A 22,897-nucleotide genomic window follows, 5' to 3' on the forward strand; every position below is an offset into this window, starting at 1 on the left:
TGTGTATAACATGGGAAGTTTAAAATCAGTTTCATTAACACACAATTTGAATTATTAAAGATAGTGGGAAGAATATAGTTAGTAACAGATGCACACTGTTAAGTGTGAACAGTGAGTACAATTCTCTGCTTCTAAAAGTGTGGTTGATGGGATGGAGGGGGGTCAGCTCAAAGATATTATGTATTCAGAAGCCAAAAACGTGTCATTTCGCATCTTAGGTGTTTTAAAATGAATTTTCCAGTATAAAGGTCTGTATCCTGGGCATGATTAGATTGTTTGAAAACTACTGGAGGTAATGGAATGAACAGACCAGGCCCCATAGATGTTTACTCAGGAGCAGGGTTGGGGGAGAAATTGAATTCAGTTCACACTGAAAGCTGAATTTACCCAATTCAACCTTTCTGGAACACCATGAGAACTGAAACACAGCCATCCATCAGAATTCACAATTCTACAGATTTTGATGTGCATTTCTCTAGCAGAGCAATGTGTACAAAAATGTGTGCATTAAAAATCTATATTATTGGGAGAAATTGCTTTGCTTTGTGCTTATTAGGCAAAATTGTATATTTCACACTATAGTAAAATGCTGGCAAATTTTCATGAGGACAAAAATTGTAAACTGTTGATTCTTGCTATAATAGGGTAAGATAGCACAGTTCAATGTGCTGAGAAGATATGAAGTGAATATGGCAGCAAGGGCATGAATTTGTTTCATTTGCACTCTGATTTGTTTGCAGAATCCCAGTTTTCCATGTTGAGCCCTATTTCCCAGAAAATACCTCTGCATATTTGGAGAAAAATGAATAATGCTGTTGCCTCTGAAGTATATCCAAGCTTCTGCCACAGGAGGTCACTCAACAGCAATGCATAAATCTCTGAAGAAGTGCAATGTGAAAGGTGACAGGACCTGTTCAAAACATTTGAAAACCAAACCTGGGTATGTGTACATGTCCATTCTGAATATACCGAAGGGCAGGATTTTCAGCCAATCCTTTTGAAACCATATTTATTTATTTATAAAAATATTTATATTCTTCTATTTCTAGAAAAAAAAATAGAGCTAATTACAATTATACATTCACTGTTCTCCTAGCCTGATTTTAGAAGTGAGCTGAGCTGGTGAGAAAATACCGTATTTTTCGCCCTATAGGGTGCACCAGCCCATAGGGCGCACCTAGTTTGGGGGGGGGGAATAAAGAAAAAAAATTTATTTCCCCCCCAGGCGCGGGGCTGGGGCGGGGGAAGCCTTAGCTTCCCCCGACCCCAGCCCCCAGAACAGGCTGCTATCCGCAAGCTCAGCGCACCCCAGGCTTCGGGATGCAGGCTGCTATCCGCAAGCCTAGGAAGCATGGCAGGAACTCCCGCTGGGTTCCCAGGGCTTGCAGATAGCTTCCTGAAGCCTGGAGAGCGAGAGGGGTCGGTGCGCACCGACCCCTCTCGCTCTCCAGGCTTCAGCGAAAGCCTGTATTCGCCCCATAGGACGCACACACATTTCCCCTTCATTTTTGGAGGGGGAAAAATGCGTCCTATAGGGTGAAAAATACGGTAATTGATGAAAGATAGGGAAGAAAGTTGGGGAAGAACTACACTTCCCTCACCAACTGGCATATTTTGGTCATAAAAAATAGAACCTATCATGTCATTTCTAAAGATGAGACCAGGGCAGGTGTGTAAACAAATATGGCTATATGGCTCCCTGTATCATATCTAATTTAGAATCATAGAATCATAGAATCATAGAGTTGGAAGAGACCACAAGGGCCATCGAGTCCAACCCCCTGCCAAGCAGGAAACACCATCAGAGCACTCCTGACATATGGTTGTCAAGCCTCTGCTTAAAGACCTCCAAAGTAGGAGACTCCACCACGCTCCTTGGCAGCAAATTCCACTGTCGAACAGCTCTTACTGTCAGGAAGTTCTTCCTAATGTTTTGGTGGAATCTTCTTTCTTGTAGTTTGGATCCATTGCTCCGTGTCCGCTTCTCTGGAGCAGCAGAAAACAACCTTTCTCCCTCCTCTATGTGACATCCTTTTATATATTTGAACATGGCTATCATATCACCCCTTAACCTCCTCTTCTCCAGGCTAAACATGCCCAGCTCCCTTAGCCGTTCCTCATAAGGCATCGTTTCCAGGCCTTTGAGCATTTTGGTTGCCCTCCTCTGGACACATTCCAGTTTGTCAGTGTCCTTCTTGAACTGTGGTGCCCAGAACTGGACACAATTTGTTTTGCTCCAAGCGTTTCTGGTTTTATGAAACCTGGTTTGTGGTTAAGACTAGCAAAGCTAAGATGGAAGAGAGGAGATCTCATTTGCAAAGACTGCATCTCTCAGTTGCTTGCTCCCTTGCCTTCACTTCCATGTCAAAACACACTGTGGTGCACTTGTGCCTGATTCTCCAAGTCCTTCACTGTCACACATTTAAGCATATAAGAGTATCTGGGCTGGATTTTTTTTGTCTCCACTTCTGTACATTCACATTTATTATTCCTAGATCTGTTTAGCAAGGCACATCCAATCCTGGGTTTGTCACACTCGCTGCTGTTTCCATTCTGCTGCAGTTCCGCTTCTGCTAAAACCTATGTTGTTGCTCTTATTATCTACTATGTGCAAAACTTATGAAATTGATTGCACAATTAATTTCAATGCATTTCAGTGTAAGTCAAACATAAAAAACAATACAGTAAATTAAATCCTTATTTGCATATCTTTGGCAGTTATGCAATACTGCCAATACTGATGGTATTTGCTTGTATGGTTTCCATTCATGACCTCTGATGAACATTTGAAACGCAGGACTTTCTGCTCTCATTTCCATTTCAGATGGAATCCTCCAGCATCCCTAATTCCCCACCCCCCATTCCTTAGTGTGAGATTAGATTGCAGTTTATTGTGAATTCATCATTTGTAATTATCCTTAAAATGATTAAAATATCAATTAAATAGAATGCTGTACCTGATTTTGTAATTTCCTTTAGGCTGAGGAGGATCCATCCATCAGAACTGGAGTCTGAGGAATGGGATGGGGAGGGAAGTTAACACAAGCTTCTAAGCAATGAAAAATGTCAGCTCCCCACTTTAGCTTCCAGTGTGAGACTATAAAGCCAGAGTGTTGAAGTAGTTACCACGGGGTGGCCAACACAGTACCATTCAGATAACATTGACTACAACTCCCATCAGTCTTGAGCACTGGCTACACCCCTGGGTAAGAGTGTAGTATCAGGCCCTTGGTTCAAATTTTCCCTCAGTTCAGTTCAAATTGCACACTGAACTTGGGCCAGTTTTTCTCTTTCAGTCTAATCTACCTCTCAGGGTTGTTGTGAGATTAAAATGGGAAGGTCGTAAGAACTGAAAGCACCTTGGAGAAAGGGTGGGGGGGGGAATGAACAAATCCAAGTCCTGTTGATGGGCCGGGCTGGGTTATGTGTGATACTATGGCTGTGTACATACCATATATTTAAAGAATGCTGGGAACTGTAGTTTCCCCTCACAGAACTGCAGTTCCCAGTGTCCTTAACAAACTACAGTTCCCATGATTTGGGGGAAACTCATGTGCTTTATGATGTGCATGCAGTTAAGGTTGGAAGTTCCTTTTAGATCTTTCAGTCCTAGGAAGAGCCTTTGCATGGTTTCCCTTTGATTGTATGGAAACTTACTGTTCCATTTAAATACTGAGGATCACAGAAAAAAGAGATGGTAAATTACATATTTTCTATGTCTCACCTTCTAGGGACCAGGAGGAACCTCCCTACAATTCTGATTTGCCTGTTGATCTCCAGCATTTTTTTTGATGAGTTGCTAAATTGCTAAATTGATGGGCCAAGCAATTTATTAGGTGTTTTGTCTGTTTTTAACTGCAGTCTGCCTCTCAAGGAAACAAGTATTGTCTGTGGTGTGGAAGATGAGTCTCTGTGTGATGAGAGCCATGTGTACCAAGCCCCCATTTTTCATAACTGCTGTCATTTTACAGATGTATGACCCTCTTCGCCTGGTTACGAAGAAGCTGGGGGTGGGGTAGAGAATGGGGAAAGAAGATAATATACAGGGCTCCACAGAAGAAACTCTGGTAGGCAGATACACAAATCATGTCATGCAAACCAGACCCGGCTAAAGGAACATTGCATCCCTCTTCAGAAGACAATAACAGATAGGACAGAGAAAGATGGAGTCTGAGATGATTAGGAAAACAGGAACGGTTAATGGATAACAGCAATGTGGCGCCAAGTAGTTCATTTCATGTCATAAAGATATGAGAAGCAGCACAAACAGAGAGCAGGTAAAAGGTCTTTGAAATTCATCCAATCAATGCAGATACAGCCTTGTGTCCCCAGTGGATCTGGCAGAAATGGATACAGATGGTGGAAAAGTTAATTTATTTCAAATGGTGTCGTTTTGTTTTCTTGGGTATTTCAGCTTGGGATTCTTTGTAATGGGCCTACAGCTCCAGTCTATGCCGGTGCTGCAACACTGACCACGTACAATGAGAACCAGAGCTACCATTTTGATTCTCGAAAGCAGCTACAGATGTGATGAAGATGTATAACCAATGGGGTGCAGCGACCTCTCTCCCATGCTTTGCATGCAGGTGGCCTCATGGTTGATCCCTAGCATCTCCAGCTAGAGCTGGGTATAGCCCTTGTCTGAAATCCTAGAAAACAACTGCCGGTCAGTGCACTGCAAACAACACTGAGCTAGATGACTCAGTGGTCCAAGACAGTTTATCCTCACCGACTGGCAACCATTCTTCATCATGTTGAAAGGAGGGACTTGTCCATTGTCTCTCAAGTGAGATGGGAAGGTTCTTTCTGCACCAGGGACGTGTGTCTGCTGGTAATAGGGGAATATATTCAAGTTCCTGTCAGGCAGTGCTATTTTTCCAGGAAAAGAGGTGCCAGAACACACCTCCCTTGTTCTCTTAGAATGGCAATGGCGGCCACGTGAGAGGTGCCGGAACTGAGTTCCAGTGAGTTCCAGCTGAAAAAAGCCCTGCCCTCAGGACATTTTGACCAGCAGACACTAACTCATGAACATCCATTGAAGCTGAATGTTGGAAGGTGCGGGACTTACAAAAGAAAGTACTTCTTCACACAGCACATAGTCACACTTTGGAACTCAGTCCCACAGGAGGCAGTGATGGCCACCAACTTGAAAGGATTGAAAAGAGGACTGGCAAATTCATGGATGATACAGCTATTCATGGGTACTAGCTGTGATGGTCATGCTCGGCCTTCATGGTTGGAGATTCTGGAAGCCACAGGAGGGGAGAGTGTGCTTGTCCTCAGGCCCTGCTTGGGGGTTTTCCACAGGCATCTGGTTGGCCATTGTGAGACAGGATGCTGGACTTGATGGGCCTGATCCAACAGGCTCCTCTTATGTTCTTATGCTGCCTGCCATCCATTTTTTTAAAAGTTTAATTTAGGTAAAGGTAAAGGGACCCCTGACCATTAGGTCCAGTCGTGGCTGACTCTGGGGTTCCGGTGCTCATCTCGCTTTACTGGCCAAGGGAGCGGGCTTACAGCTTCTGGGTCATGTGGTCAGCATGACTAAGCTGCTTCTGGCAAACCAGAGCAGCGCACGGAAACTCTGTTTACCTTTCCGCCAGAGTGGTACCTATTTATCTACTTGCACTTTGACGTACTTTCAAACTGCTAGGTTGGCAGGAGCAGGGACCGAGCAACGGGAGCTCCCCCCGTCACAGGGATTCGAACCGCCGACCTTCTGATTGGCAAGTTCTAGGCTCTGTGGTTTAACCCACAGTGCCACCCGCGTCCCATTTGATTTAGGCTAGAGTTCAATTAAAGCTATGATTTTTAGCACAGCACAGTCCGATTATACAATAGTTGTTAACACGGGTTACATTTTACCCTGACCAGTTCCATACAAAAGGTCAACACATTCAAATACAGAAAAATCTAACCTCTGAAATAATAAGATTGTTAATTATTGCAAAGTTCAGGCTGCAATTCAACAAATGATGCCACTTCCAAGATAACCTGCGTAGGGAAACATAAAGATCAGTCTCTGTGTGCAGTGGTTACATCACACATGATAGTGCTGCCCAAGATGGTATTGTGTGCCCTTTAGATAAATATCCCAGTCAACAGATGTATATAGACTAAAGAAGAGCAATTGAGAAAAATGCATGTGCTGGGAAAGTGCAAGGTAACGACTCTAAGCAAAGTAGATTTGTATTGGCATAAAGCCCTTTCTGAAACATTTGCGGTTCATTTTGATCAATGGATTTGAAAATTCTGCTTTGTGAATATAGCAAATACTCAGCTCTTTGCTTAACGAGGTGATAAGGGGCTATAAAGTCAGCTGAGATACGACATTGCAAACAAAATACTTTAGATTGTAGGTGCTGTTTTTGTACCGAAACACATCTGCCTCAATGTTGGAAGCAGTGCCCTTCACTGGTGTTGACAATGGCAGAAGAAAGCACTATACAGAAGTCTGGAACGAAGTCGACTTCTTCAGCCTATTTAGGCAAACTAGAACTCTGGGCAGTGGCATAATTCCTACATGAAACAGCTTGGCTGAACACAGTGGCCCCCTCCCCAGGCTGAAGAACAGAGCAGACTGCAGAATATCTCTTCTGATAGGAAATGGGAGTATTGTATTGAAAAATGCTGTATCCCATTCCCCAGCATGAAGAATGACTGCTTGTCAAAGAAGCAGCAGTACTTTGCATGCTACTTCAGATCATCCAGAACTTCTTCTCTAGGCTTGGGGGCAGGCAGGCTGGTCTAAGAGCAGCACACACATATAAGGCACTGCTTCTCACTTTGGGAGCAATCTGAACCCAAGTTCTGCAGGGATGAGCAAGTTAGAATCCAGTGAGTTAGGATATAGTAGCCATTGATAGTCTTCTTGTCTATGTATCTGCCTAATCCTCATTCAAAGCCATCCAAGTTGGTGGCCATTCATTGCTTTTCACCTGGTGGACACCCCTTCCGGTGGGATAGGATAGATCAGCTTATATTTCTTGCTGGGGAGGTTGCCAGCCAGGTAGGAAGCTTCTCCTTTCATCATCATCATCATCATCATCATCATCATCATCATCATAATAATAATTTATTATTTATACTCCGCCCATCTGGCTGGGCCTCCCCAGCCACTCTGGGCGGCTTCCATAGAAACCAAAAATACAGTAAAATATCACACATTAAAAACTTCCCTGAACAGGGCTGCCTTAAGATGTCTTCTGAATGTCAGGTAGTTGCTTATCTCTTTGACATCTGCTGGAAGGGCGTTCCACAGGGCGGGCGCCACTACCGAGAAGGCCCTCTGCCTGGTTCCCTGTAGCTTTGCTTCTCGCAATGAGGGAACCGCCAGAAGGCCCTCGGCGCTGGACCTCAGCGTCCGGGCAGAATGATGGGGGTGGAGATGCTCCTTCAGGTATACTGGACCGAGGCCGTTTAGGGCTTTAAAGGTCAGCACCAACACTTTGAATTGTGCTCGGAAACGTACTGGGAGCCAATGTAGGTCTTTCATGGCGTAACAAAGGGTAAGGAAAGAGAGGGTGAGGGATATGGGGCAGAGTCAGACAAACTGGCAACCAAAGAAGGATGCGGTCACCTGTTAGCCATCCCTGAACCAAGCCACCATATTCATTTCTATATCTCCACCAGTGCCAAAGAAGGTTGCTGTTGTTATTGACAATAGTTGCCAGGCTTAATCAACATTTGAGAAAAGCTTTGAGAGCCTGGAATAAAAGTGACTATAGTGTAATTGCAAAGACACCTTAATAAGGCTAGTGATCTGTAATAAGCATCTTGGCGATGAACAAGATTGAAAGTAATGAATGAATCAATCCAAGTCACATTCCTCATTTATTCTTTTTTGGGGGCAATGTTATTTTCTTCCAAATCTTTCCAGATCTCGGGGCATGCAAATATCTATTTTCTTTGCAGTAATGCTGTTAAGAGCAGCCTGGATAGGAGAAGGAGGAGGAGGCATCCCACAGAAGAGATAAAAGAGTACAAAACAGCTCCTGATACCGTGGAGTGTAACCAATTCCTAGGAGTGAGCTTGTGCTTTTGAATATTTTATAATTTATAAACTGGGAACACATGATGTTCTGCTTTTCAAACAGTAGCTCATATTGCATATGCCCTCCATAGACGTGGGATGAAAAACAACAACAGAAAATATTCCCTTTTGTTCCCCAATATTTGGTAGTGCTCTGTGATTTTCATCAGAAGTTTGGCCCAGGAGTCATCTGACAGGCTGCCTTGTCTATTAACAATGTATAGTTTGGGCCACCCCACCCTAGACAACATAATTTGGAGTCCTGCATTCCTGCTAGTTCCATTGAGTACTTACAGCATGATACACTAATCCGACATAAAGTCAGTGGCAAATGATGGGGTTAGTTTTGCTGTAGATGACAACGAGGGTGGAAGAACATTGTTGGAGGTAAAAGGTTTTGCTTCTGCTTCCAGTGTTGTACTTATTTGCTAATTTGGACTGGGGGAAAGGCCCTAAGTTGGGTTGTGCCACAGCCTCTGGGGGTTGAAGCAATCTTTTATTTGTCCTGATTATTCCAATTTTGCAACATTCAGCTTCACTGGATTTTTGCAAGCAAGTTTCCTGTAGTAGAATGCTTTTTTGTACATTATTTTCACTAAAGTATGCACATCTGTATGCATTGTCCACTCACATTTACATTTCCTAGATGTTCTTTGGGTGGATAACTGCATTGCAAAACTTGGAGACATGTAAATTTTTGCTTCAGATATTGAAGGCTCGCTGTGTTTTGGTTCAGGAAGTGTGAATTCATTAAGCTCACATGAAAATGTGAATGAATTTCACCCCCCCCCCCATCCCTGCACGGGACCTCTAGGGGATAGCACCAATGCTTCAAAGAGGTTGGTGGGGGGAAATGTATTCCACTAAAGCCAATCAGATAGTTTATCTGAAGGAAAACCAGTCAACAAAATACTTGAGGAGGTCTAATTGGTCTAAATCACAAGGCCAAATTATGAAGAGGGCCACAGCTCTGTGAGACTGATAAAAAGTGTTTGTGCCTATACAAGCAGTGGAACAGAAGCACCCACCCGAACAGAAGTTTGCTTGTTATATGTGTCAGCATTTATGCATAGCTGTGTAAGAGCCAGGCGGTGCGGGGATACTGTACATCTTCAACCCTTGAATCGTACAGCGATAAGACAGACTCTTAGGATTAACAGCCCTGTCAAGGGGAAGTCTCTGAAGTGCTTATTTGTTTAGATGGAGAATTTCATTCATCATTAAGGGAGTGATAGAAATGGAAGCCCATCCGACGTGGTATCTGAAGCCTACCTGGAAATATGTTGAGGGTGGTGAGATTAAACGCCGTCCCCTTTCTGGATCTGAAAGTAGCAGTAGATATGAGACATATGACTTCTGAACTATTTGCTTTCTTCCCTGTCTCTCCCCCCTCCCATGAAAGCATGGCAAGCCCACTTGAATGAGCAAAGGCTTTTCATACAGGCAGCAAGAGAACAAATGACATTACAATTTTAAATACAATTTTCCAGTCATACTCTAAGATTAAATAGTGCACGTTTATACAATAACTTATAATTGCATTTTCCTCATTTTGTTCCTCCTAGATTTGTTTAAATTGATAAAACCAACACATGTGTATTGTTTTGGAAGTATTAGCTAGAGATGGAAAGACTACAGTCCTACCTTCACTTAAAACGTCATAGAGTTCAATGAGACTTACTTCTGAGTAGGCATGGTTAGGCTTACAGCTTTGTTTATTATCTGCTATCATAATAATTACTGCCCTGCCTTTGTAGAGTGAGAGTACTTCCTGTTATTAACATCCAACAATAGTAAAAGGTAAAGATAAAGGTACCCCTGACCGTTAGGTCCAGTTGCAGATGACTCTGGGGTTGCGTGCTCATCTCGCTCTAGGCCGAGGGAGCTGGCATTTATCCACAGACAGCTTCCGGGTCATGTGGTCAGCATGACTAAGCTGCTTCTGGTGAACCAGAGCAGCACACGGAAATGCCATTTACCTTCCCGCCAGAGTGGTACTTATTTATCTACTTGCACTTGGCGTGCTTTTGAACTGCAAGGTGGGCAGAAGCTGGGACCGAACAACAGGAGCTCACCCCGTCGCAGGGATTCGAACTGCCAACCTTCTGATTGGCAAGCCCTAGGCTCTGTGGTTTAGACCACAGCGCTACCCATGTCCCTTTAAGCTAAAATAGTGGGGAATGTCTATTCCATAGCTAGAGGCCTGTGTGCTGGGGACTTCGTGGGAATGTTGACCTATGCATTGTGGAAACTATTTAGAAGTAAATACCATTGAAAGAAATGGAAACTTCTGTTTACTAAGTACATTTGGGAACTGGAATATAATAGTATGTTTACACTTACATTTAATGTACACTTATCACATTTTCCAGTGCTGTATTTCAAATCCATGATCCCATGATGTTCACATCCTATGGTGTTCTGCATGGTCATCCTGTTTCTTTCTGAAGAAAAACAAAAACATTTGAAGGATTTTCTTCTTCTTCTCAAAGCAGCTTCACAGCAGTTGGAATCCACAAGCCAATACAAGTCTGAACACCTTTGCCAAAGCCACCTCTGCTGCTGTGGGTGGTCTTGCAGTAGTGATATCATCATGGGAGTGAACAGGACCCAATTCAAAAAAGCATCTTCAGAGTGCAAGCATCCAGAGTGTGAAGAGATTTCACCCCTCCCATATCCAAGAATCTCCTGAGGAGTCTGCTGATTCTCCAGAGAGGAGGAGGCGTGTTCTGCTCTCTACTTATTCTGCTCCAGCACCACATCAAACAGTCAGTGTGTCGGAGGCACCACAACAGTGATGGAGAACAGAAGGTGAGAGGTGGGGAAGGAAGGAATTTTAGCATCACGCAGGGTGCCACTGAAATTTGAAAGCCCAAGGTCCACCACTGGTGTTTTGAAGAACAGCTGGAAAAGCAGACTTCAAATTACTCTGAGTTGAAAATGTGGACATACCCTAAGTCAGAACCATTTGTACTCTAGTCCCCAAATTACCTTACTAGTGTGTGCTTCAGGAAATAAAATGTGTGGAGATCTATTCTGAAACCAGCTTTTACAGTCGGGTTCATTTTATTCTAGAGTGGCAAAATGAGGAGAGGGAGGTCAAATGCAGACATGCTCTAATTTGGTGGGAGAAGTAGTTTCAGAATTCAGTTGTTTGTAGGCATGATTGTATGTCAGCATCATGTTCAAAGAGGCATGAAAGGTGAGAGCAGGAGGGGCTGTGAGATCTAAAACAATAGAGAAAACAAGTGTGGTTCCACGCTGTTGGTGGTCTTCCAGATACTGGACCTAATTGGATGTTAACAAATTAAAGCTATCTTGTTCTGTCATTTTGACAATGTGTGCAGTGAAACATGTTGGTGAAGAAGATGCTTGTTTTCCTGAGCAATAGAAACAACAGTGTTGACAATTCCAATACAACTCTGCGTGGGAGAAAAGCCACAATGTTAATTTTGTATACACTTCTCTTGGAGCTCTATAGAAGAGTGGTTTTACATTGTATTTAAATAAGTGAAGGGCAAAATGGGATTGAAAATAATAACGTTCTAAGGACATTTAATTTGATGTTCGGACTCTGATCCTAAACACAGCAGGTGGTTTTTAACTGAGGCCACATTGACACCATTCATTTAAAACACTATGATGTCACTTTAAACGGTCATTGCTTCTCACCAAGAATTCTGGGAGCTGTAGTTTGTTCAGGGTGCTGAGAGCCCCTCCCAGAACTACAATTCAGCGCTTCAGGGGGTTGGACTAGATGACCCTTTGGTCCCTTCCAACTCAAGATTCTATGATTCTATGAATTCCTAGAGTTCCCTGTGAAAAGGGATTGAATGTTAAAACACTATGGAGAATGTTTTACATTATTCCACAATCTTGTTCGATAGAATCATGGAACTGTAGAGTTGGAAGGGACCAGGAGGGTCATATAGTGCCAACCCCTGCAATGCAGGAATCTCAGCCAAAGCATCCGTAACAGATGGCTACCCATCCTCTGCTTAAAAACCTCCAAGGATGGAGAGTCCACCACCTCCTGAGGGAATCCATTCCACTGTCAAATGGCTCTTACAGTCAGACAGTCAGAAAGTTCTTCCTGATGCTTAAGCTCCTCCTCTTAGGAAATGTATGCTAAAAATCCGGGAAGATTATGCAGCCAGAATCTGACATTTTACTCGCCTAATGTTTCCCTGTTTCCCACAGTTCACTCCAGGGTGAGCAGGAAACATTTACAGAAGCCCCAAAACTAACATGTCGATTTGATCGCAGTGCCTTTGACAAACCGGTGCGGTTTAACGTGAGGCTGAGACCAAGCCTAAAGCGAATTTAACTTCAGAAATAGGAAAGAGCGGATGAGAAAAGTACAGTGCGCAACCCTGTGTTGAGGACCGTAAATCCTGTTTTAAATCCTGCTGTAATTTTGGCTTTCCGTCCTCCCCCCCCACCCAACCTGTATTATTTCACAACTGATTACTTCTGACTGCTCAACACCCAGTTCCCTCGGAAAGTGCTAATTAAGAGACTGAAGAGGCTCATCTAATATTTATACTGGTGGTGTTGCACTAGATCATTTTGCAGTGCATGAACAGCGTCATGAAGAAGGAATTAGAAGCAGTATAGCTCTGAGCCCCAGATAATCCTTCGCTGATTAGTGAGATTCTCATTGCCACCTATTCTGAATGCACTCCTCTCAGGATGTTGATAAAGCCTTTCGGTATCGCAAGATGGACTACCAAGCACAGCGCTAGCTTTCCTACCCAATCAAAGCGAAGCCCCCAGTTCACCTGGTTAAGCTATCCTAATCCTAAATCGGCTTTTAGATTGTCGCTTAACAACTCTGAGGTACTCCAGAAGGATCCAGCGCAAATCCAGCAGTAAATGAGGCCTAGTCTGAGTGAAAACGAACAAACAAAAAGCTTTGAGGAAGGGGGGGCAATATTTTTCACCCCCTAAGACTTACAGGGGGGGAAATCTATTCAATGAGAATTAAGGTGTCACAAATTAGATGGTTCTATGAAGTCAACCTTCCTGTGAAGACTTTGAATTTTTCAGCCTACGAAAGATTATATACAATTGTATCTTAAACCCCATATGATGACAAATAGGTGATTTTCCAAGTGTTTTTTTTTTTTTTTGCACTTTGGAGGTTATTTTTGCACAGGGAAATGACAAAGAATAGAGCACCACAGAATTTTAAAGTGTAATTATTCTGTGCGTATTTGTTAACAATGACAAATGTCTGGGCAGCCTGTCCAATTATCGATTAGATATGTATTTCAGACCTTCCAATTAACCTTTACGTTAAGGTATCATTTTGTGGTAAAGAGAAGGCTATGCCTTGTAGCGAAAAATTGTACCCTATAATGTATATTCTTGAGTAATGGTATATGTGGTACACCGCAAATCTCAGTGCCCTTTATTGACTATTTTAACAAGGACATGTTTGAACACTCCTGCCGGACGCTTCTCCCATTCGTAATTAAAGAGGGGGAAAGAAAGCCAAGTTAAGCACAATGGCAGAGAGACTTCATGCAGACATGCACTGGCATTGTCAAGGTTGCTTGGAAACCCCTAGACTTCAAGAGATTATTGTATGGATGAATAGAAATGCTGGGAGTCATTTCAAGTGCTCTGAGTTGGGCTTACTGCTCGTTTGACTTCTCCATTTAAAGAGCAATGCTTGAAAGAAGCAGCCGCAACTTCCCTGCCCACAGCAAGCTTTCAAATCTCATGCATTATTGGATAAAATCAATATATCCTGTTCAGTAGCTTGAAAGCTTCTGTTCCAAGGAATGGCATGCTTTGGAGCCTGCTGACTGAATCTGGATGCAAAAGGAGTGCCTGATTTGCTGGAGCTGCAGAGAGAGGGGGGGGAGGGAGTGAGAGTCAGTCCCACCCTTGCTTCTGTTCTCCTTAGGAGCTAGCTGGGCTTTGGATGAGCCAATGGCTCCAGAGCTCAGATCTACCCCAGGCTAGAGTTAAAATTGCTCTAAGAAGCAACTAGTCAACCAGCCTACCAAAACAACAACAACCCAACATGTGCCAAAAAAATTTTAAATGGTGAAGTTGACAATAACGACTGAAGACCTTGAACTGAAGCCTCTTTGCTCTAAAGAGGAAGCCTGTTTTGCTTAAAGTCTGTTTAGAAAATGCCAAAGAATTCAGCATTCTTTTCTTGCTCTTTTTCTTTTTTTCTTTTTAAATATACACACTGTTTTGGAAAAGGGGATAAGAAAACAAAAATGCCAGCTGCTTAAGGGGCAGTGACACCAGCCAGCGACTGGCACTTAACGTAGATACAATGGGCTGTATCCAATGGTCCTCCTACTTAGAGTAGACCTATTGAAATCAATAGACAACTAACTTAGGCCTGTTAATGCCAGTGGGTCTACTCTGAGTAAGACTTAGTTGGAGGCAACCCACTGAGTACCAAAGATCACTGATTCTGGAGTTCCCACCCCCGGCAATGGTCCTTGAGATCTAAGATATCAAGGTCTATTACCCTTCATAAATAAATTGAGTATAATAAATCCAATACACAAACCCCATCCTGTGGTGGTTTGTCTTTTCTTGTGGGAAGTTTTAGCAGTTCAAGGATTAGCTAGCTTTCCCCTTCCATGAAGGGTCTGATGTAAACCCTTGTACCAAGAGCTTAAAGTCTTAAGACTGTTAGAAATTTCCATCAGTCAGCCAGTATGTTCGTGAATAAAAAGTTAGTTGCTGATCTGCCCCCACTCATTGCTCTCTGGAAAGAAGCCATCTAACTACAGACATTCAGCTGCGCCAAGTGAGGGAGAAGGGGGGGGGGGCAGTTATTAATACAAAAGTAATGGGGCCGTTTGCATTGAAGTCACATATATACCTAGGATGCAAAACCACCCATACATATAGATCAGTTTGTTTGAACATCAGAGTCTGGATTTGCAACTTCAAATTAAGACCCCTATGATTGAGGGGGGAGAGAAGAGGAAAGAGAGATTGCACCCTCTTTTGTAATTCAAGAACATCATGAATAAAATTATTTTTAAAAAATTATTTTGTAAATCTATGCTGAGCACAGTGTGAACTGTAGAATTTTATTGTAGATAGAAAATTCCAGGCATCTCAAACAATGATCCTACTCATCCGAAACACTAGCCTTTTGCAGGGTCCCCCCCCAAGTGGAGCAGTTCCTCATATGTGTAGAGTGCCCTTCACATGCTGTCTGAATGTTCAGATGGTGTTCTTTCAGCCTGGGTGAGTGGGTGTCTCCTCAACCATCCTAATACAACCATGCTCCATCTATCTCATGACAAGGCAGTGTCTTGAGTAGGGAGGGACAAATCTGTCAAATTTGCTTTGTTTCTGTTTCTCACATTTCAAGTCATCAGTTCTGCACATTCCCAGACCAATTTGTGATATATATATATTTAATTGTCATGAAAATTAATTAGCATTTCAGTCTGAATTTCTTTGAATGCACACATTTTTGTATGCAATTTTGCCTAATATGAATTTTCCCCCCAAAGCAAGTTCCCCTAATTTCTCTTGCTGCCAGTGTGGCTATTTCTGTGGCTCTGATGCAACCAGTTGACATGGCCCAAACCTGGGACACCATATTCCTGGTGTTCAAAATCCTGCACGAGTCATGCGACATGAGTGACACTGTGGATCTGAAAAAGTGCTTTTGGGGGGCATGGAACAAAATACGCTTTTTTCAGGGTGAGATCTCAGCCCAAAATTGTGCTAGAGCAAGATGTCCAAAATGGCCGCTGTGCTCTTGAGGGGAAAACCAAGATGTCCTGGGTTTTTTTTCCTGGGGCAGTTGACAGGTATGAGATGAGCCATTCCAGGTTAGCCCTAGAATTTTTTATCCCTCTTTAAGAAGAGTTCTCTTTTCCTTTTTTTACTTAGTAAGGAAATGAATGAATGGATACATGCACACATGTGTATATGGCACCTTGAAAAATTAAAAGGACAACAGCTTCCCCAAAGTATGGGGTGGGGCGAACAAGACTGAACAGGGATGGCTCTACCATTAAGGCTAGATGTAGAGAACCTTTGGTCCTCCAGATGTTGTGGAACTACAACTACCATCAGCCCCAGTAAGCATGACCAATGGCCAGGGATGATGGGAGATAGAGCTTAGTAACATCCGGAGGGCCAAAGCTTCTGCACATTTCCATTAGGCAAAGTGAGGCAGCTGCCTTGGGCAGGACATTCTGGGGAATTGTGGCAGGATAGTGGTGCCAACCCCCTAGCTGTTTCTCATGAGTTCCCCAGGCACTTCACTCTGAGCTGGGATTGCCTGCACCCTTGAAAATAGCCCGGTGCCCACAGATATAATAGAGAACACTATCTCCTAGCCACCATTGAAATAAGATTCAAATGACACGTGACATCTGGGCATGGGATGGGCAGCAAAATCTTGCCTCAAGTGGCATGATGTCTCAGGGAAGTCCTGAAGCTTAACCATGTCCCATGTGCTGCTATCCACGCTTGTCCTTTCCTGTGAGAACCCAGGAGAAAACTAGACTTGCACTGTGAGTCAAATATTCACTCTGAACTTGGTTTATGTCAGTCTTCATCCTAGGTGGTGATGAAGTCTACCAAAAGGATGGACCTATTCCCTACAGCGGATTAATACATAAATAAAACCTTGCCAAATGGTATTTCATGAAGGACCATGAATCCTAAGAAAGATTGGCCCATAAAAGAGAAAACATTGCCCCATACCTTTTCCTAAATGGTATTTAGACATTGGTACTGACATCTGTTTACATGATCACATGATTGGAGCGACAAAAAGGGGTCAGGTCAAGGGTGCACCTCGTCCCACCACGTTTGTAGTTGAAACAAACAAGCTAATAAAAGTTAGGTTAGTTAATTTTTATAGCTCTATTAGTGAAATGCAGAGTTTATCATCGTGGAGGAAGGCAAAATCATGATAGATTTTAAAAAACAAACAGCATGCTCCGGACTGCACAAACACCAGCAAAGTGTAGGTCAGTGGCTAATCAAAGCTGACAGGGACAACAATGGGCTGGGGAGTGACCAAAGGGCAGAGTTCAAGATATGGGAAGAAAACCAAGAGAAGTAAATCAGCTTAAGTCCAAAATGCTTCAGATCAATTGAGCTGGGAGCCTTGGTGAAAGAGCTAAACTAGATGTGACATTAATTGCATGATTGCAGTGAGCATGGGCTGGGTTACCAACTATTCTGAAGCTACTATTCACTGGGGGGGGGGTAGTGGGGAACTTCCATTGGCACTCATAGGATTTCCCTTCCTAGAACAATTTCCTAGGTGGAGATTTTCTTTGGGACCATGGTGTGTGTGTATGTGCGCGCATAAAAGGGTTAAATCCTGCCCTCAATCTTGATTCCCCCAGCTGCTATTTAGAATTTTGAAAATTTTCACAGAATTGGTGAAAATGTGTGGTCTAACCCCCACAACACTAGACACTCATCAGCAGAAGCCCTTCTCCATGTGCCACCTCTAAGGGAGGTGTGGAGGGTTTTCTAGTGGTAGCTCCCCAGTACAGTGGTACCTCGGTTTACAGACGCTTCAGGTTACAGACTCCCCTAACCCAGAAATAGTACCTCGGGTTAAGAACTTTGCTTCAGGATGAGAATAGAAATCGTGCTCCGGTGGTGCGGTGGCAGCGGGAGGCCCCATTAGCTAAAGTGGTGTCTCAGGTTAAGAACAGTTTCAGGTTAAGAACGGACCTCCGGAACGAATTAAGTTCTTAACCTGAGGTACCACTGTAGTGGAATGCTCTTCCCAGGGAAACGCGACTGATACCATCACTGTCAGCTTTCCAGCACCAGGCTAAGACCTTTCTGTTCGTCCAGGCTTAGGGTTCTTAAATTGGATCTGATGGCAGCTTTGTTTGTGGTGCTCTTTACTGTAAGGTTACCAGATTTTTTTAAATGAATCCAGGGACACTTCTTGTTTGCTATGTACATGTGAATGCTGAGAAAGCTGTAAATCCGGGGACTGTCCCCGGGAAGCGGGGACATCTGGTAACCTTACTTTAGTATGATGGGGAGAATTTATCCTTTTTATAGTTACATTGGATGAGTTCTGTAGAAATTACGCTTATTAGATCTTGTTTTCACTTGTACCTGGTTCTTAACTCATTTTTAAAATCTTGCTTGAATTCTATGGATTCCAAACAATAAATGTAACAGTTAATAAGATAAATAATATTATACACCCAGAGTGGAATATAGATACATAAAGCTATGTATCTATCTATATGCAGTATTGGGATTCTTAATCAAGCATGGTGGCAGTAAAGTGTTACAGCCAAGAGAAGCTCAAAAACACTCTACAAAAGCCTCTGAAAAAACAGGCAGATGCCTTATACTGAGTCAAGCCACTGATCCATCTTATCTCAGTAGTGTCTACACTGACTGGCAGTTGCTCTCCAGGGTTTCAGGCACAGAGTCTTTTCCAGTACTAGCTGAGAATATGGGACATGGGACATGGGACCTTCTCCATGAAAAGCAGATGTTTCCTATTGAGCTGCACTCCCTCCCTCAAAAATGAGATCTTTATTCTTCACATGCTCTGTTCATTAGCAGCAAAAGCTGAAGACAGCTCAGAACTAGTTCCATCCTTTGGCATTGATATCCTAAGGACACAGAGATGCCATGTCATCTCTTCATTCTCCTCCCATACCTGCCATGGATCCAAGTTACAAGTCCTGAGGGACACAGCTGCTGGGGAGCAATGAGGGAGAGAATGTATCTTCAGCCACCCTGCCCAACCATACTGGTGTATTTAGTTATAATTTAATTTAATTTAATTTAGATAATTTAGTGACGACCTGGCTGGCACCATCGCAACTCTCATTTCACCCAACCATACTCTAGGGGTAGACTGATGTTCTCCCATGGAATTATCTCCAGACATGACTTTAGAGATAAGTTTGCAGCAACAAGATATAAGCAGCAATTCTTCTTTGTTGGCAACGAGGGATTAAAGGCAATCTGTGCACAATCTTGTAAAATCGAGGCGAAATCTAGGTCAGAGGTCTTGGGTTTAGTCATATGATGGGGCTTCTGAAATTCACTAGTTGCAAATTTGAGGCCTAATAATAATAATAATAATAATAAATTTTATTTATATCCCGCCCTCCCCAGCCGAAGCCGGGCTCAGGGCGGCTAACAACAATAAAACAGTACAAAAGTACAACATAAACAACATTCTAAAATCATTCATTATAAAAATTAATTAATTCAAGCCACTGGCAACCATTGGGCCAGAGCTCTGCGAAGATTGCCGAGGGAGGGAGTCAGGCTGTGCCCTGGCCAAAGGCCTGGTGGAACAGCTCTGTCTTGCAGGCCCTGCGGAAAGATGTCAAGTCCCGCAAGGCCCTGGTCTCTTGTGACAGAGCGTTCCACCAGATCGGAGCCACAGCCGAAAAAGCCCTGGCTCTAGTTGAGGCCAGCCTAACCTCTCTGAGGCCTGGGACCTTCAAGATGTTTTTATTTGAAGACCGTAGGTTTCTCTGTGGGGCATACCAGGAGAGGCGGTCCCGTAGGTACGAGGGTCCTAGGCCATATAGGGCTTTAAAGGTTAAAACCAGCACCTTAAACCTGATCCTGTACTCCACCGGGAGCCAGTGCAGCTGGTATAGCACCGGGTGAATGTGATCTCGCAGCGAAGACCTCGTAAGGAGTCTCGCTGCAGCATTCTGCACCCGCTGGAGTTTCTGGGTCAGTCTCAAGGGCAGCCCCACGTAGAGCGAGTTACAATAATCCAGTCTGGAGGTGACCGTCGCGTGGATCACAGTGGCTAGGTCAGGGCGAGAGAGGTAAGGAGCCAACTGCTTAGCTTGGCGGAGATGGAAAAATGCCGCCTTTGTTATAGCTGCAATCTGCGCCTCCATGGAAAGGGAGGTGTCGAAGATTACACCCAAACTCTTAACGGACGGTGCTGGCACTAATTGCGCCCCCGCAAGAGATGGGAGTTGCCCCCCCAATCCCATATTGCCCCGTCCCAGCCACAGGACCTCTGTCTTCGAAGGATTTAGCTTCAACCGGCTCCCACGTAACCATCCAGCCACAGCTTCCAAACATCTGGTCAGTGTGTCTGGGGCCGAGTCAGGATGGCCATCCATCAACAGATAGAGTTGGGTGTCATCGGCATACTGATGACAACCCAGCCCAAAACTCCGAACAAGCTGGGCGAGGGGGCGCATAAAGATGTTGAAAAGCATCGGGGAGAGTATCGCACCCTGAGGTACTCCACACACCAAGGAGTGGCGCGATGACAATTCCTCCCCAAGCGCCACCCTCTGTCCCCGACCAGAGAGAAACGAGCGCAGCCATTGAAGGACTGTGCCCTGGATCCCCACGTCGGCAAGGCGGTGGTCCAGAAGTTCGTGATCGACCATGTCGAAAGCTGCTGATAGATCTAGAAGAATCAGCAGCCCCGACCCGCCTCGATCCAGCTGTCTACGAAGGTCATCTGTTAGGGCGACCAGAGCCGTCTCGGTCCCATGACCAGCGCGGAAGCCGGACTGGAATGGATCCAGAGCCGATGTTTCATCCAGAAACCCACCAAGCTGTTCAGCAACCGCTCTCTCAATCACCTTACCCAGGAACGGAAGATTCGAAACCGGGCGGTAATTGGATAGATCTAAAGGATCTAATGATGTTTTCTTTAAGAGCGGGCGCACCACTGCCTCCTTCAGTTCCCCTGGGAATGTCCCCGTGCCAAGGGACAAATTGATGATATCCCCCAGGAGGGCCCGCACCTCGTCTGGACACGCTCTAATCAGCCAAGACGGGCATGGGTCGAGAGGACAGGTGGTGGGCTTTCCAGCTCGGAGGAGTCTGTCCACATCGGCTGGGGATATCTGGTCGAAGTGGTCCAATACTGGACCCGAGGACAGTCGAGGGGCCTCCAGTTCCTTTATTGTATCCAAATTGGCAGGGAGGTCATGGCGGAGCGACAAGACCTTCTCCGCAAAAAAGCTTGCAAATGCCTCACAGCCGTGTGTCAATTTGTTATTTAAATTTGGCTGTCCCTCAAGGGACGTTAAAGACCTGATTATACTAAATAATTGCGCTGGGCGAGAGCTAGCGGATGCAATGGAGGCCGAGAAGTATGACTTCTTAGCAGCCTTCACCGCCATCTCGTAGGTTTTCATAAAAGCCCTATAAGATGTTCTTGAGGCTCCGTCACGGGCACCCCGCCATACTCGCTCTAGCCGTCTGAGGTCCCGCTTCATTTTCCGGAGCTCCTCGGTAAACCAGGGAGCCCGGTTTCTGCGGGGTTGCAGAGGGCGCTTAGGTGCGATCTCATCGATGGCTGCCAGGAGCTGGGCATTCCAGCCCTCAACAAGCTCAGTCAATGAGTCGCCAGGGGGAGCAAGGTCCCGCAAGGCTTGGCGGAATCTCTCAGGGTCCATCAGCCTCTGCGGGCGAGCCCAAATTGGCTCGCCACCTAAGCAGGGTGGGGGTGGAAAGTCAATCCTGGCTTTCAGAGCGTAGTGATCAGACCATGGCACCTTAATCGAAGGAGACATGATCACATATATACCGACGCCAAAGATCAAATCCAGCGTGTGGCCTGCTTGATGTGTGGGGCCCGAAACAAACTGGGAGAGCCCTAGTGTCGCCATGGAAGACACCAGGTCCAGAGCCTGTGAGGAGGGAGTGGCATCAGCATGGATGTTGAAGTCCCCCAATACCAATAGGTTAGGGAACTCCAAGGCCCAGCCGGCCACCGCCTCCAATAGGCCTGACAGGGTGGCTGCTGGTGCGCTAGGTGGCCGGTACACCAGCCAGACAGCCAAGCTCTCCTCGGAGCCCCACACTAGGCCAACACATTCGATGCCGGGGATCGATGGCGATGGTAGAGCCCTGAAAGGACAATCTTCCCGGATTAATAATGCCACCCCTCCCCCCCGGCCCACAGTCCGCGACTGGTGGAGGACAGAGAAACCCGGGGGCGCCATCTCTCGTAAGGTAACTGTTGCCCCTTCGCGCACCCAGGTCTCCGTCACACAAGCCAGGTCGACCCCCTGCGAGATAAAGAAATCTCGTAGGGTGGCGGTTTTATTGCCTATAGACCTAAATCATGAGAGATGTAGAAAAGTAGGAAGATGCATTCATGATACTAGAAGTGTCAGGGGACAGAAATGTGGAAGCACGAGAATGTGCTAGCAGATATGTCCATGCAGTGATCTTATATTGGGAAAGGAGCAAAAGTTAGTGTGTCGTACATGGAACATGACACATTGCATTATTAGCACAGCGTAGCAGGTTGGACAGTGTTCTTGAAGCTACCAACATGAGTTTGACCAAACTGCTGGAGGCAGTGGAAAACAGGAGTGCCTGGCGTGCTCTGGTCCATGGGGTTACGAAGAGTCGGACACGACTAAACAACAACAACAGCAGGCATATGAGTGGGATATCAGTTGCCAAGCCCTGTATTCAGATCTCAGCTCAGATGCAAGCTTATTAGATAGCCTTGGGAAAGCCTCAATCCACCATCCCTAAGATCAGGATGATAATAGTGGCTTACCTAACAAGTAGCTGTGGTGATGGTCACAAATGTAGATGGTTTTAAGAGTGGGTTAGACAAATTCATGGAGGATATGACTATCAATGGCCTCTGGTCATAATACTTCCAAGATCAGATGAAGTTTTGCTTTGAATACTAGTCACTGGAGAACACAAGCAAGAGGTGGCGATTGTGCTCATGCCTTGTTTATGGACTTTCCAGGGGTATTCTGTTGGCCACTGTGGGAGACAGGATGTTGTACTAGAGATAGTTCTGTGATCTGATCCAGCAGAGCTCTCCTAATGTTCTTAAGATTATGTGCATGAAGTTCTTTGGGAAATTAGGAAAAGTTCCATACAAGCGCCAGT

General features: G+C 44.7%; 1 protein-coding gene across 5 annotated transcripts in view; it reads right to left on the minus strand.

The window, feature by feature from the left end:
• Positions 1 to 4,197: 4,197 nt before the first annotated feature.
• LOC308594767 (uncharacterized protein) overlaps positions 4,198 to 22,897 on the minus strand; it is a 47,178-nt gene continuing 28,478 nt past the window's right edge. The window contains exons 3-7 of one of the 5 annotated variants that reach the window (XR_014011583.1): positions 13,676 to 13,884; positions 10,376 to 10,476; positions 9,305 to 9,354; positions 5,919 to 5,994; positions 4,198 to 4,337 (exon numbers count right to left, since the gene is read on the minus strand). Coding sequence is in view for 2 of the 5 variants with exons in the window: in XM_081208231.1 (XP_081064357.1) it covers positions 4,593 to 4,649; positions 5,919 to 5,994 (133 nt within the window). In the remaining 3 variants the exon portion in view is untranslated. Of the gene's footprint in view, positions 4,650 to 5,918; positions 5,995 to 9,304; positions 9,355 to 10,375; positions 10,477 to 13,675; positions 13,885 to 22,897 lie in introns of all 5 variants that reach the window. The other 4 variants (XR_014011582.1, XR_014011584.1, XM_081208232.1 and 1 more) reach the window with 4 other exon arrangements.

Source organism: Podarcis bocagei (genome assembly GCF_964188305.1).
Source record: "Podarcis bocagei genome assembly, chromosome: 9".
Classification (NCBI taxonomy): domain Eukaryota; kingdom Metazoa; phylum Chordata; class Lepidosauria; order Squamata; family Lacertidae; genus Podarcis; species Podarcis bocagei.